Source organism: Tympanuchus pallidicinctus, unplaced genomic scaffold (genome assembly GCF_026119805.1).
Source record: "Tympanuchus pallidicinctus isolate F22 unplaced genomic scaffold, pur_lepc_1.0 scaffold5, whole genome shotgun sequence".
NCBI classification, from domain to species: domain Eukaryota; kingdom Metazoa; phylum Chordata; class Aves; order Galliformes; family Phasianidae; genus Tympanuchus; species Tympanuchus pallidicinctus.
The window spans coordinates 43,616,992-43,630,838 of NW_026294769.1; the positions used below are offsets into that span (position 1 = coordinate 43,616,992).

At 37.4% G+C, this 13,847-nt stretch overlaps 1 protein-coding gene across 3 annotated transcripts in view; it reads left to right on the plus strand.

Annotated features, from left to right (window-relative positions):
- CUNH8orf34 (chromosome unknown C8orf34 homolog) overlaps window positions 1-13,847 on the plus strand; it is a 160,370-nt gene that overhangs the window by 22,762 nt on the left and 123,761 nt on the right. For all 3 annotated transcript variants that reach the window (XM_052704903.1, XM_052704904.1, XM_052704905.1), the window contains exons 2-3: window positions 10,695-10,842; window positions 11,806-11,937. In XM_052704903.1, coding sequence (XP_052560863.1) covers window positions 10,695-10,842; window positions 11,806-11,937 — 280 coding nt within the window. The remainder of the gene's footprint in view (window positions 1-10,694; window positions 10,843-11,805; window positions 11,938-13,847) is intronic.

Consider the following 13,847-nt stretch of genomic DNA (forward strand, 5'->3'; position numbering starts at 1 on the left):
GTTAGGAGCATGAATTGGGTGACATCCTCAAGATGGCCTAAGAGGGCTGAAATGGAACACTGAAATTTGAGCATTGTGATCAAGCCATAATTTATTTTTCTAGAACTGCAAGTTCTAGTACAATTCCTTGTACTATTGCTACATGCTCTTATAAAAAGCCCTTCTGTAGGGGGCAAAGAGCCTGGCTCTGTTTTCTTGACATTCTCCCTTCAAATGTGTATGAGGTCCCCATGAGCTTCCTTTTCTACACACTGAGCAGTCCTAGCTCTCTCAGCTTTTTCTCATAGGAGACGTGCTCCTGTTCCTCTATCGCTTCTGTGGCCTTTGCTGGATTCTCCCTAGTGTGTCCATGTCTCTCTTGTACTGGAGTGGCTAGAACTGGACACCTCACTCCAGGCATGGCCTCATCAATGCTCGGTAGAGGGGAAAGATCACCTCCCTCAACCTGCTGGTGATACCTTGCCTAATGCAGCCAAAAATACATTCAGCCTTCGTAACAGCAAGGACACACTGCTGACACCTGTTTAACCTGCTGTCTACCGGTACTTCCATGTCTTTTTATGCAGAGCCGCTTTCCACCTGGCTTCCTCCCTAGGTGCAGGACATTTTTCCTTTTTGATGTTTTTAAAATCCTTGTCAACCCAACCTGTCAATATTGCTCTGGATGAAAGCATGGTCATTTGGTAAATTAGCCACTCCCCTTAGTTTCACGTCATCCTCAAATCCACGTATTGAGACTACAGTCTACCCCATTGTCTGGACTATTCAGATGTTAAATGGGACTGGATCTAGTAATGATCCCTGGGGTACTGTGCTTATTACTGGCCTCCAACTAGACTTTCCGCTACTGACTATGACCCTCTAGGCTTGTCTGTTCAGCCAGTTTTTGATCTACCTTACTGTCTGTTCATCCAGCTCATACTTCAGCTTCTTTCTGACAGTCTTATGGAGGACAATGTCGAAGACCTTTCTGAAGTCCAGGAGGACAATATTGACTTCTCTGCTCATGTATCAAGCTGGCCATTTCATTATAAAAGCTTATCAGTTTGATCAGCCATGACTTTTTCTTGACTGAATTCATGCTAACTATTCTGGATGATTTTGTTCTCTTTCACGTGCCTGGAAATGAATTTCAGGATTAGTTATTTCGTTACCTTGTTAGGGATTGAGGTGAAGCTGAAGAACGAGTTCCCTGGGTCCTCCTTCTTGAAGGATAGGATCAACATTTTTCCTTTCTTTAGCCTTTCTGCATTCCTTACAGTTGCTACAATTGAGTACATGCTGTGTAGAATGTCCACCCAGTCACATCAGCCAGCTCCCACAGCACTTGTAGGTGCATCCTATAGTGTAGGGTTCTGATACACACGTCCAGAACTCACCCAATAATCCTTTGTGTTTTTTCGTCTCTTCTTCATTACTGGATGGGTGGCTGCAAAACAGTTTCCCGTGAGATATTCCCCTGGTGGTATGTACCATTAACATACAATAATTTATTCAGGAAATCTTTGGAAGAGTGAAAGGTTCTACTCAGTGCTGGTGTTCCGCCTTGAGTGCTGGGGGTTTGCATACAGTTAGTAGCTTTTCAAATAAAAATGATTTAAAAAAACCTCCAAAACTCATAGAAAATCTCTTTTTAAGCAAAATTTTCAACACTGACAGATGATATGTAAATGTCATAAATGCCACATTGTCGCTTTTTCTTTATTCCAGTACTGTTATTCACAAAGGAAATGGTCCAAGTAAAATATCAGGCCTTTCTGATATGACTGTTCATCACCAGTTTTGTTATACTGCTAGCGAAATTTCAACGAGTTTTTAAAATGATGAAATATGAAGTGGAGGAAATTTAGCTTGTTCGTTTTGAAGGTCAATATTTCACATATATGAAGAGCCATATTTTTAAAAATGTGTAAAGGATATTGACTTGGAGACTGGCTTACATGGAAAATTCATGGACTATGCACATTTGTTACTCTAAGAGATGTCGCAGCCTGTAATATCAAATATGTGTCAAAGTAATTTTACAGCAAATAAATGTCATTGACAAACAGAAGGAATTATTCTTGTATGTTTTATGTGGGATTTGGATTGCATATTATGAATATATTCATGAATATACACTTGAGAGGATATATAAATACTTGAAGGGAGCATATAAGCAGGAGGGGGAGTGGCTGTTTACAAGGGTGGATAGTGATAAGACAAGAGGGAATGGTTTTAAACTGAGACAGGGGACGTTCAGGTTAGATATTAGGAAGAAGATCTTCACTCAGAAGGTGGTGACACACGGGAACGGGTTTCCCAAGGAGGTTGTGGATGCCCCATCCCTGGAGGCATTCAAGGCCAGGCTTGATGATGTGGCTCTGGGCAGCCTGGGCTGGTCGTTGGTGACCCTGCATGTAGCAGAGAGTTGAAACTAGATGATCATTGTGGTGCTTTTGTGGATCGTTCCCTCTTGTCCTATTGCTGTCAACCCATATGAACAGTTGTTCACAGAGCAAAGAAAGTGGTTCTGTACCCGGAGCTCTTCCAGCCCCCGCCCCCTTGCAGAGAATGTACTGTATTACAGGGGCTTTCATATTGCGAAAATATTTTAATGTAGGAAACAAGTCAGTTTACCTCTCATGTGGTTTGGGCATTGAATGGGATTGGCATGTGCCTTGCCCAGAGGTTGGGTTGACTTTTACTAGCTTTATGCTATTGCCCGACTCTGGACTTTGGTGGTACTTCTGCCAGAAAAATTCAAGAGTAGCTGTATTAAGAACTAGGATTTTAAATAATATGAAATTGGAACTCTTAATTTTTAGACCAAGTTTGTCAATGTCATATTTCTGGTATCGTGAGTAGACATTATAATGAGATTCTCACTAGAAAAATGTAATAAGTCATGTCCTGCATACTAATTTTCTTTAAGCACTGGTGAATCAATCAGTTTAATTCCCCTGAATATTGAAAATAAGAACCAGAAAATTGCATTAGAAGTGATAAATGGGATGCATGTGTTTCAGATGATTTATTTTTTTTTTAATAATTTATCAGTGGCATATCCAATGTTTGATTTGATTTTAACACATACATTTGCATTTTTTTAAACTTTACTGGAATAAGTAACGCAGTTTAAAGCAAAACAAAATAAAAAGAGAAAAGCAGCCAACATGTGGTTGGTAGTTGCATTACTTTATTGATTTTTCAAAACGTTTGCATAGATAAATTCTAAAACAGACCTAAGTTTGGGGGGTAGGCTTCTGGAAGGTAGGAAATGCTTAAAATTCTTCAGTCCTAAAGCACTGATCTAGTTCATGAAGGCATTTTTTGTACGTGCCTGACTTTATAGTTATTTACTTCCCATGCATCAAAATGATCTAAGCCTAAATCCTTTTCCAATTCAGTTTCTTAATGTACCATTCTTTTTTTTTTTTTTTTTTTTTCTTTTTACAATTACTGCCTTTGTCTAAGAACACTGTAAGAACAGCTGTCCTGAGCTGGCCAAAGAGATACTCCACAATGTATAATGTCATGCTCAGCAGTAGAAACTAAGGGGTAAACTATCTTTATCTTGACCCACGAGTTTTTCTTGCTTTTGTTCTTCCAGTTCCCTCCATCGTTCTGTAGGTAAAGGAATGAGTAAATGGTGCTGGATGCTTAGTTTCTGGATGGGGTTTGACGTGAGACAGCCATGAAAATATCTAGTGTTTTAATTCCTAGTATCACCTCTCTCAGAAAATAATAATTAAAAAAAAAAAAAATCTAGGTAGGTGTGAACAGTCAGTGAAGCTTAAGCTGGAAATATAATTTTTTTAACAGTTACAGAATCATTGAACACTAAAGAAGATATAACTTCACCTTACTCCTTGAAATTGGAATAAGATTTCTTCAGTTGATCGGAGAAAGTCAACTGTAACTCGTAACTGAGTTTTACGAAAGGTAGGAGTGTGCAGTCAGTTTTAATTAGTGCTTTAATTTAAGAAAATCAGCCCAGGTTGCGGTACTCTTTCCTAGCCCTTATCTGTGTGTATTCCTCTCAATACACATCCTTCAAACCTTTCAGACAACCAGGGGTTTTTATTTTCTCTTGGTTGAATCATGAAGTGTTTTGTCTGATTGATAGAGTGGGTGGAAACTGATGAATATTTCTGAATTACACTTGAGATAAACCTAACAGTATGTCTACTGCAATAGGAACTACCCTTGTTTGATAAATCCTTGCTGAGTCCAGATAATGATACGGTAAGCTTCCACAAGTGTGAGATTGTTATGCAGAGATAGAGGCTGTAGAAAGAAATATAAGCTATTATTGAAAATTGTTGTGATTTGAAAACTGGGGGAGAAAAAGTGGCACTGTTGACATGTGGTATGTAAGAGATGATACCTTTAACTTTCATTCTGCTGCTGTGAAGTAGTTAATGTTTTAGAGTAGCCTAGTACTGGTTACTTCCCTGTAAACAGCATTCTTATCTAGAATGATTGAAAGGAGGGAAACTTTCAGAAATAAAGCCAAAGTGTAAATGTATTTGAAGCTATTTTGTGGGGTTGAAAGTGATAGAATTGATTAGGGACAAAGATATTTGAAATGTGAAGAATAAGATAAGTAAAAGAAATTCTCAAAGGGAAAAATAAAATAAGAATTTCAGATAGATATTGCACATGCACATTTGCAGTGGTTTTGGTAAACTATTATGATATTACTCAGGGGGACTTCAGAACTGTCTACTGGAGCTCATATATGCTAAAGGTTTTTTGTTTCTGCATCAGTAGGATCAGTGATGTGTATTTTAGTGGCCATTATGTGCATCAGTTGGATTTGTATCAGACAGCACTAGTTCATCCAACTCAAGGAACTGACTGTATGATTTGCGGGTTTGTGGGTTTGTAGTGGATGCAGTATTCTCTCTATTTTGCTCTCCAGAGGCTCTCCATATGTATGATTAGTAACAGTCCCAGAAATTGATCTTTTAGTGTTGAATTAGTAAAGGTAACTAATAGTTGTGTATCTAAGGAGGACTTTTGGTTATTTGGTGATGTTTGTTTTCTGAATCTCTCTTCTTTTTCTCATTATATGAACTAATACTTTAACAAATTTGTGTATCAGGACTTGATTTGACATATGAATAAAGCAGCTTGATGCATAGATATCTAAATCCAAGGCTGTCCAAGACTTCCTGAAGTCTGAGAATGTTACCTACTTCACTTGTCCATATTGCAGTTTTCCTTCCCAGTAACACCTCTGGGGGAAATCTGCACCAGTTGAGGGCCATGATACCAGCTTAACACTTTCTGTTCCAGTTGTATTTCATCATGTGCCATAGTGTGTAATGCAGATTTGTGACATTAAATATACCTAGGACTGAAGTGGCCAAGATGAGTCAGTTTGGATAGACAAAGAACTGGTTGAAGATTTTTAAAATCAATTCCAAGTAAATATCCTGGAAAAACCTTTCTCCGGTTATTAGTGCACAAATCAGAGAGAGATTCTAGGGAACAAATGTGTCAATCACTAAAAGCCTCTATTAAAATTAGGTTTTCGCTTGGTTTTAGAGTTTGTGTTCACTTAAGCCTAGTGAAGTGACTTCCAAACCTACATGTAGATATCTGCCTGTCTTTTAGGTGTCTGAGCTCTGTTGTGGGCAATGCAGTCAATAGTCAGTGGAGCCTGAAGAGCAATTCTTATCTTAAGTGGCCATACGCTGTTTGGTTGGCTGAGCAGCTCTCTGGACTCCCTTGGCTTCTTCAATGACTGACAACTGTGTGAATACTACTGTATTTAATTAATAATGTAATTATTTGATTTTGAACTGAACACTCTCCAAACCTTGTATTTTAAGCTGAGCCTTTTTGTCTTTTTATTTGGTCAGAAGAGAGAGAACAGGCATCTTTTGAGGTTAATTTACTCTGCCAACTTTAAGCATTTGATTTAGAACATGAAGTGAGAACTTAGAACTGCCAAAATCTGTGCATGCTCTACTATACTCTGTAGGTGTCTATATAGTTAAAACCTGTGATTGTTGTCTACTTACTGTTATCAATTACGAGGTAAGATGGAATGTCTCTTAATTAACTTAATAACCTGGTAGGTACGTTTAGACACAGCTAATTAGAGCTTTTATGTAATTGGGGCTGTGATTAATAGACTATGAAGACTGTTTAATTTGTATTAGGTGCATGGACAGTCACAGGGAAATTGAATTTTGAGGCTATGTTGAATAACAAGTAGAGGACCTCAGGACAGCAAAACAGTGAACAATTATTCTCTTCATAAAGAATTAATATATTCAGTCACTAGTTATGTCCTGACATACAGGTGTTTTTCTTTTTCGTAGTTCACTCCTGTGACTTCCTCCTGCACTACTCCTCCCTCCGCAGGATCTTTCACGCTGTCATTAATGTGTGCATGAATCTCTGTTTTGGAAATATCGATAACTTCTTACAGTTAGCAGTCTAGCAATGTAGTTTACTAAAATTAATGATAACGTGAATTATACTGGAGCTTATTTCACCTTTCTGCCCCCCCCTTTTTTTTTTCCTTTCCTTCCCTCCTTCCACTAAGGGCGCATTCTGGGTGGGACAGAACCTAACTTGGGGCAATTCAGTGAGAAAGCAGCAGAAATGAACTTATTTACCCAACTGTTAGAATCATAGCATTGCTCATGTTGGAAAAGACCTTAAAAATTATCAAGACCAACCTCAACCTAACCAACCTACCCTAACTCTTAACAGCCCTCTGCTAAATCACATCCCTGAGCACCACATCCAAATGGTTTTTGAACACATCCAGGGATGGTGACTCAACCAACTCCCTGGGGAGCCTATTGCAGTGCTTAACAATCCTTTCTGTAAAGAAGTTTTTCCTGATATCCAACCTAAGTTTACCCTGGTGCAACTTGATGTAATTTCCCCTTGTCCTGTCACCGGTGAGAAGAAACCAACCCCGCTCTCGCTGTAAGCACCTTTCAGATATTGGAAGAGAGCAGTAAGGTCTCCCCTCAGCCTCCTTTTCCCCAGACTGAACAGCCCCCATTCCTTCAGTCTCTCCTCATAGGGCATATTCTCCAAGCCCTTCACAAGTCTTGCTGGGGATCTGTAGTAGTCTTGCAAGTTCCCTTTCACCTCTTTTCTGTGCATCTCCCACGACTCCAAAGGGAATTAATATCTACTGACCTTTGGACATGCTTCTTCACCTGTTAGGCAGCTGGAGGGGGAAGTCTGAGGGACTGCCACTGATAGAGAGGGCAAAAAGATGTAGAAAAAGACACGGAGTGAGAAGTTGTAGCAGTGGAAATAAGATAGGAGGAAAAGATGATGTGTGATGAGTTCATCTGGCATCCTGGAGACGCAGTCTGTTATAACTTTTTATTCACTATCATTAAGATACAATGTACATGGAAAGACATACTGTAAAGACAGTCAACCCTCTTGTTTTTTGAATTAGGTGAAATTGGGAAAAAAGGCAAAACACTTAATATTTTTAGAGGCATGTAAACATTTTGCAGTGCTTTTTTCATGCATAGTCAAAACTTCTCTCTTGAATTTTTCATAAGAAATGAATCCCAGCTTTAGTTATCTTGTGCCATTTTTATTCTGTTGTTAATGCAGAGGCGGCTTCATTGAGAATAGTTGGTCTGTTTTCTTATTTTTTTGGTTTTTTCTCTACTTAACATATTGTGAGTCAGATCAGACTGCTGCTATCAAGAAAGGAGCTTTATTTATTTATTTATTTACAAAGTAACTTGTACACTTCAGTTTTTCATTTAATACTTTCGCCATCTCTGACATAGTTTTTGAGCTATTTCAAACTTGTAAGAGTATATTTAGAGTACTATGGAGTACATTTGCTGTCTATTAGGCTGTTGTTTGAACAACAAATGAGAGCATCAACTGAGCTTCGGATAGTTCAAATGGAAGTTTAAGACAGTTTCTCTTTTAATAGGAAATGGTGCTATAGTGAGAATATCTTTACAGTAGGCTTTCCTTAACTATAGTGTACGCTTAACTGAGAAGAAAACAGGGTTTTTACCTAAAACGTGAGTGGAGTGCAAAGTACGGTTATTGGCTTTGTGAAGTTTTTGCTTTCCCTCCCTGCTGTGTCTTAACCAAACAACCAAAGACAGGCGAATAACTTATTTCCTGTTAACTGCCTACTTGCTAGGGATGACAAGAGTCTCATCTTTACAATTGTCATGGGCATCAACAGCATAGGTTGGAGCCTGGGTGAGTGGAGCTAGGTGCTTTGACATCACGTGAAGTAGCATAATGTTTTGGAATTGTATACTAATTTCATTTTATGAGAATTCCTCATAAAGAAAAAACTTTTTTTTTCCTTCTTGTGTATAATATTGGCTCAATTTGTGACTCCAGCTAGATAGAAATAACCTCTACCTAAAGGTCTTTTAATCTTATTGAGATTGCTGTCGCAGAATGGCTCTGATTAGCTGATGATGCTCTGGGACGCCACTGATCTGTAGATCACTGAGTTCCCTTTTTCAATGTAACAGTGAGTAAAAAACTGGTCCTGAGTAGTAGCTGATGTCATATCACCTTTCTGTGCAACTGTGTTTTTAAGTTTCGTTGTTATATCTCAGTTTAAATTTATTAAATCTGTTAGTTTTTTTTTTTTTTTAAAGACTTTTTTTTCCCTATAAAAAGTAGGCTAGCAATAGCAACAATCAAGTAGCATTGGTCATATATTGATGTGTAGATCTCTTCTTATCTTTTTTCAAGTTATATTTAATTTTGTAGTGTATTACCAACACCCACACATCTCTAAAGAAAATTAGTAGTATCAATGCATGTCTCTCAGTTCTTATTTAGTTTTTATTAGTCTACAGTAGAAAAATTAATTTTTCAGACCATAATTCAAATAAATGATTGAAATTGCATCTTACAGGTTACAGATTGACACTTTTTCTTTGGAAATAGAATCCTCTGCAGAGGAATTCCTAGTGCTATTGTGGTCCATTACAAGCACAAAATTGCATTTTTCCACTTGTCCCTAATTTTGCATTTTGACAGGGAAAAAAAGGAGGTTTGCTGTTACTGTTGCTAAGCAACAAAAAGATGAATTATTCCAACTTCTGGATTTTTCTTGTATGATGTGTGTTAGAAGGATTTTCCTACATTGGCGAAAGATAGTCTAGATGGAGTTATACGTTTTTGTTGCCTCTGCATGGTTGTTGTAAATCACACTGTTTTGTTTTCTGAAACTTAATTTCTCTTTCTGAAATGGAAAGCTTGTTTCTTTTTCATTTTTCACTTACACGTAATTTTTATATCACTACTTGAATTAAAAAAAAAAAAACAGAAAGCATTGTAAGACAGTAAGCTATAGTCCAAGTATTGCATACTATTACTTTTATTTACAAGTAAGTAGAATAATATAGTCCAGTTGGAAGTGACTTACAAAGGTTATTAAGTCCAACTGCCTGATCACTTAAGAGCTAATGAAACATTAAAGTACATTATTAAGGTATTATCCAAATGACCTCATGAAGAATAATAGGAATTTTGTTACAGTCATTCTAAAATTGTCTTCTTCCAACACAGTTGATTTTAATATCAAGTAACTACTGGTATTTGAAGAAAATTATTCATCAAATGATGTGTGAAAAAGATAGAAACTTAAGCGTATGGAAGTTCTGGTAAGATTTGTGCTTGAGGGTAGATTAGAGAATCAGAATGATTTTGAGTTGGAAGAAATCCTTGAAGATTATCTAGTCTGTGAATAGAATGATCTTTCACGAGGTTGGGTTTCTCTAGGCCCCATCCAACTCAGCTTTAAACTCTTCAAATGATGGAGCATCCACAGCTGCTTTGGACGAGCTGTTGCAGTTTTGTAATGCTCTCAGTAACTTGATCATTTTGTTCTTAATAGCCTAATTTTGATTTTTGTTTTTGTCCTGGTTTTATTGTAGGTTGATATGATATACTGACCTACACTTGCTAATTGATTTCCACTGAAGATGCAAGCCAATACAGTACCACATCTTCCTTCTAAATTCCTTATATGTCTAAGAAGCCAGGAAAGATCTTGAACAATAAAGAGGCTGCTTCTCCTTGTGCAATGATTTGAGGCCATTGTGTACAGCAACAATAAGAATGTGTCAATAAATACATGGGAGATTGGGTTTTGTATCCATGTCTGCAACAGTGTGATAACATAATTGCTTGTGGCTATGCAATATTTTTATTGCATAATAAGTTTTGGAGGATTTTTAAAAATAGATTTCTCTGTTTGTTTGGACCTCGGAGTTCACATATGTGAATGCATATTCACTGTTACATGTGACTTGTAAGCCAGCTTTCCTGATGTACTGACTTCCATGCAGAGGAAACCTGGCTATGTGGTCAGAGAAGAGCTACTCACTGCTCTGAAATGGTGCTGGCTCTGAAAGCTTGAGAGAACTCAGGTTCTCTCTGAGTAAATTCTATCATGTAGCAGGAGTCCAGCTGATTTGTGTAAATTATATCAGATGAGTAGTGATAAAAAGATGGAGATAATTTCAGATGTTAACACTTTGGGCAAATATAATAGTATTAGTTTAAAGACTGGTTTGTCTTCAAGCTAAGCTTGAAAAAAGCTGTTTATTTAAAAGCTGAAAAGAAGCTTTTTATTAATGGTTCTTTATGTCACTAAGTATAAGATTATGTACAGTATTCCTCTAATTTTATTTTTTTTATTGTTTTCTCTAAATTTTCTATAGGAGTTGATGACCAAGCTGATAACAGAGACACCTGACCAGCCAATCCCATTTTTAATTGATCATCTTCAGTCTAAACAAGGGAACCGTGGTCAGCTTCAGAGAACACTGTCTGGCTCTGCTGCCCTTTGGGCAGAGAGTGAAGCATCAGGTATGTTCTGTAAGGTGGGAAGAGCTACACTAATATCTTCCCACAGTTTTTGTGGGTTGTTTCTTGGATGCTTGTGTATTTACTGTGGAAGTGCTGCTCTGTGCTTTTGAGCATACAAATCCTGTTTGTTAATGAGAAACAGAATTTAATGTGCATAGACTAAGCTAGTAGAATCACAGAATGAATTATAGAACGTCACGGGTTGGAAGGGACCTTAACAAACATCCAGTTCCAAACCCAATAGATCAGGTCCATCCAAGCTAGCCCTGAATGCTTCTCTTTTAGTTTAAAACCATTCCTCATTGTCTTACCACTATTTACCTGTGTAAAAACTCAGTCTCCATCCTGTTTATAACCTCTCTTTTAATACTGAGAGATGTTGGGTTTTGTTGGATTTTTTTTTTTTTTGACGGTTTGTTTTGTTTTACTACAGTCATTTTTAACAAGCCATCATTCTAATATTCAATATGCTGTTATAACTTTGTGACCTCCACTGCAGATAATTTCTGATTTTAGGTTTAAAATAATAATAATTTGTGATTCCAAAGCATTTCTGAGAATGTTGGTTTTGCATGTAAAAATTGACTGGTTATCTGTTTCAGACTATAAATGATCTCCAGCAGTTGTTTGTAGTCAACTGCCTGACAAGTTAACTATTTATATCAATTTTAACATTTTAGATATAGACTGTTAAATGTTATGATACAGAGGTTAATGACCTCTTCATCAAAAAAAAAGAAAAGTATGTTTTGAAATAAAAGGACGTTAAGGGATTTCTCAGTTTTAGTGTTTAGGAAAACAAAAAAATATATGGAATTTAGCAAAAATCAGGAAAAGTAGTGCTAAAAGAACTGTCTGTGATTTCCATTGATAAGACTAGGAATTTCTGAATTAATTGTTTATGGTCTCTTTGGAAAATGACCCTGTGAAGATTATAATTGCTGGATTTTATTCTTCAAACAGAAAACAAAGGAACAAGGAGAGATTTCAGAAGTTATGATAAGCCTTGGCAGGTAAATGCAAAGAAGCCTAAAAAGTCAAAGAGTGACCTTGCCGTATCCAATATCTCTCCACCGTCACCGGAGTCCAAGTCATGTAAGGTTCACTACATTATAAGCTTGTGCACATTTCTAAACTCATAGTCTGAGTTTCATCTCATTAGGTTTTTCTTTACATTAGGTTTAGAAAGGAAAGCAAACTGTGAGCAGTTGAAATGAGAGAGAGACATATTAGCAGAGTTTGAATCTTGCTTCACTTTCATATGCATTATGAATTTGTAATTATATCCTATATTTTCATCTAGCTTCAAAATTATATTTTATTCTAGCTTTTTATAGTTTTTTATTTATCATGTCCAAAACTTTTAAGTACCTTTGAGTTTAATGAAGTGTCCCAAATGGTAAATGTATTTAGTAATAGAAAGCTTGCTGGTTTTCCTCTGAAGAGCAAGATGTGGAAGTCTAGAATTCAGTTGACTTAATGGAAAATATCCCAGTGACCACAGAATGTCAAAATCAAAGGTAAACAGATATTCAAGAAGTGGACGTCACTCATAATCTACAGTCTTTGCAGGGTAACAACAGTTTATAGAAGCAATGGCCAAGAGTGTACTTCTGTCCTTTTTTTTAAATTACCCCTGCAAATATATCTGTGTGACTTTTAAAATATGTTAAGCACATCATTAATTTTTTTGTGCTTTTGAATTACATTTTAAGTGCTATTGCAGAGGGTAGTTTCAGCTATGTGCCTTCTTGTGATATCTTGCTTCTCTTATTTTCTGCCAACAAACAAATTAATAGTGACCTTTTTTCTGGATTTGTGCCAAAATTAGTGAGCACTCTGTGCTCCTTCAATCACTTGGATCAGTGGAAAGCAAGCATGTTCAGCAGCAATTCATTACTCTATCCAGACTTCCCACCTGTGATGCATTTTCAGCTTGTAATTTAAGATGTTTTTAGTGTCGCTGTAAGTTGCTTTTTGTGTTTGTTTTTTTTTTGTTTTTTCAAAAGCTCTTCAAAGAGGCAGTAAGGACTTTAACTAAGAAATAATATGGGGGCCTATTGAAAGCCAAAGTTTTGCTTTCAGATTTGTGTAAAATACCAGAAGACCCCTCAGCCATCTCACTTTCCCTACAAGAACACACCTTACAGCATACCTTCCCCTCCCCAAATAAAATCAGCCCAAAATTAAATGGAATCCATCACTTGTAACATATTCTGTTTCAGAACTTTTGTCTAAGGACTGTCTTTTTCAAATGATCCAGAACTTTTAACTTGATGAAATGATAGAGTCATAGAATGACTTGGATTGGAAGAGACCTTAAAGACAACAACACCCTGTCATGGGCAGGATTCACAGCCTCAGGATAAGGCTACCCAGGGCCCCATCCATCCTGGCTTTGAAGACCTCTAATGGTGGGGTACCCACAGCTTCTCTGGGCAGCCCTGTTCCAGTGTCTTACCACTCTCTGAGTAAAAAAATTTCTTCTCATATATAGTCTAAATCTCCCCATTTTATTTTAAAACTGTACCCCCCTTGTTCTATCACTATCTGTCCATGTGAAAAGTTGATCTCCCTTCTGTTTATAAGCTCCCATTTAATACTGGAAGGATACAGTGAGATCTCCCTAGGGCCTTCTCTTCCCCAGACAAAACAAGTCCAGCTCTCTCAGCCTCCTTTCGTCGGAGAGGTGCTCCAGCCCTCTCGTCATCTTCATGGCCCTCCTTTTAACCTGCTCCAGAAGCACCACATCTTGTGCTCAGGCCCCAAGCCTGGACTCAGTACTCCTAATGGGGCCTTATGAGAGCAGAGTACAGGAGGATATTCACCTCTCTTGCCTCTTTTGATGCAACCCAGGATGTAGTTGACCTTCCAGGCTGCAAATGTACTGAGGGCGCAGTTCATGGTAATCTTTGGAAATATCATCAGGAGATTATATTTAGTTAGTTAGAGAATATCGTTTCTTTCTGCAAAGCTGATGTTGAATTCAGAGTTGATGTTATTCT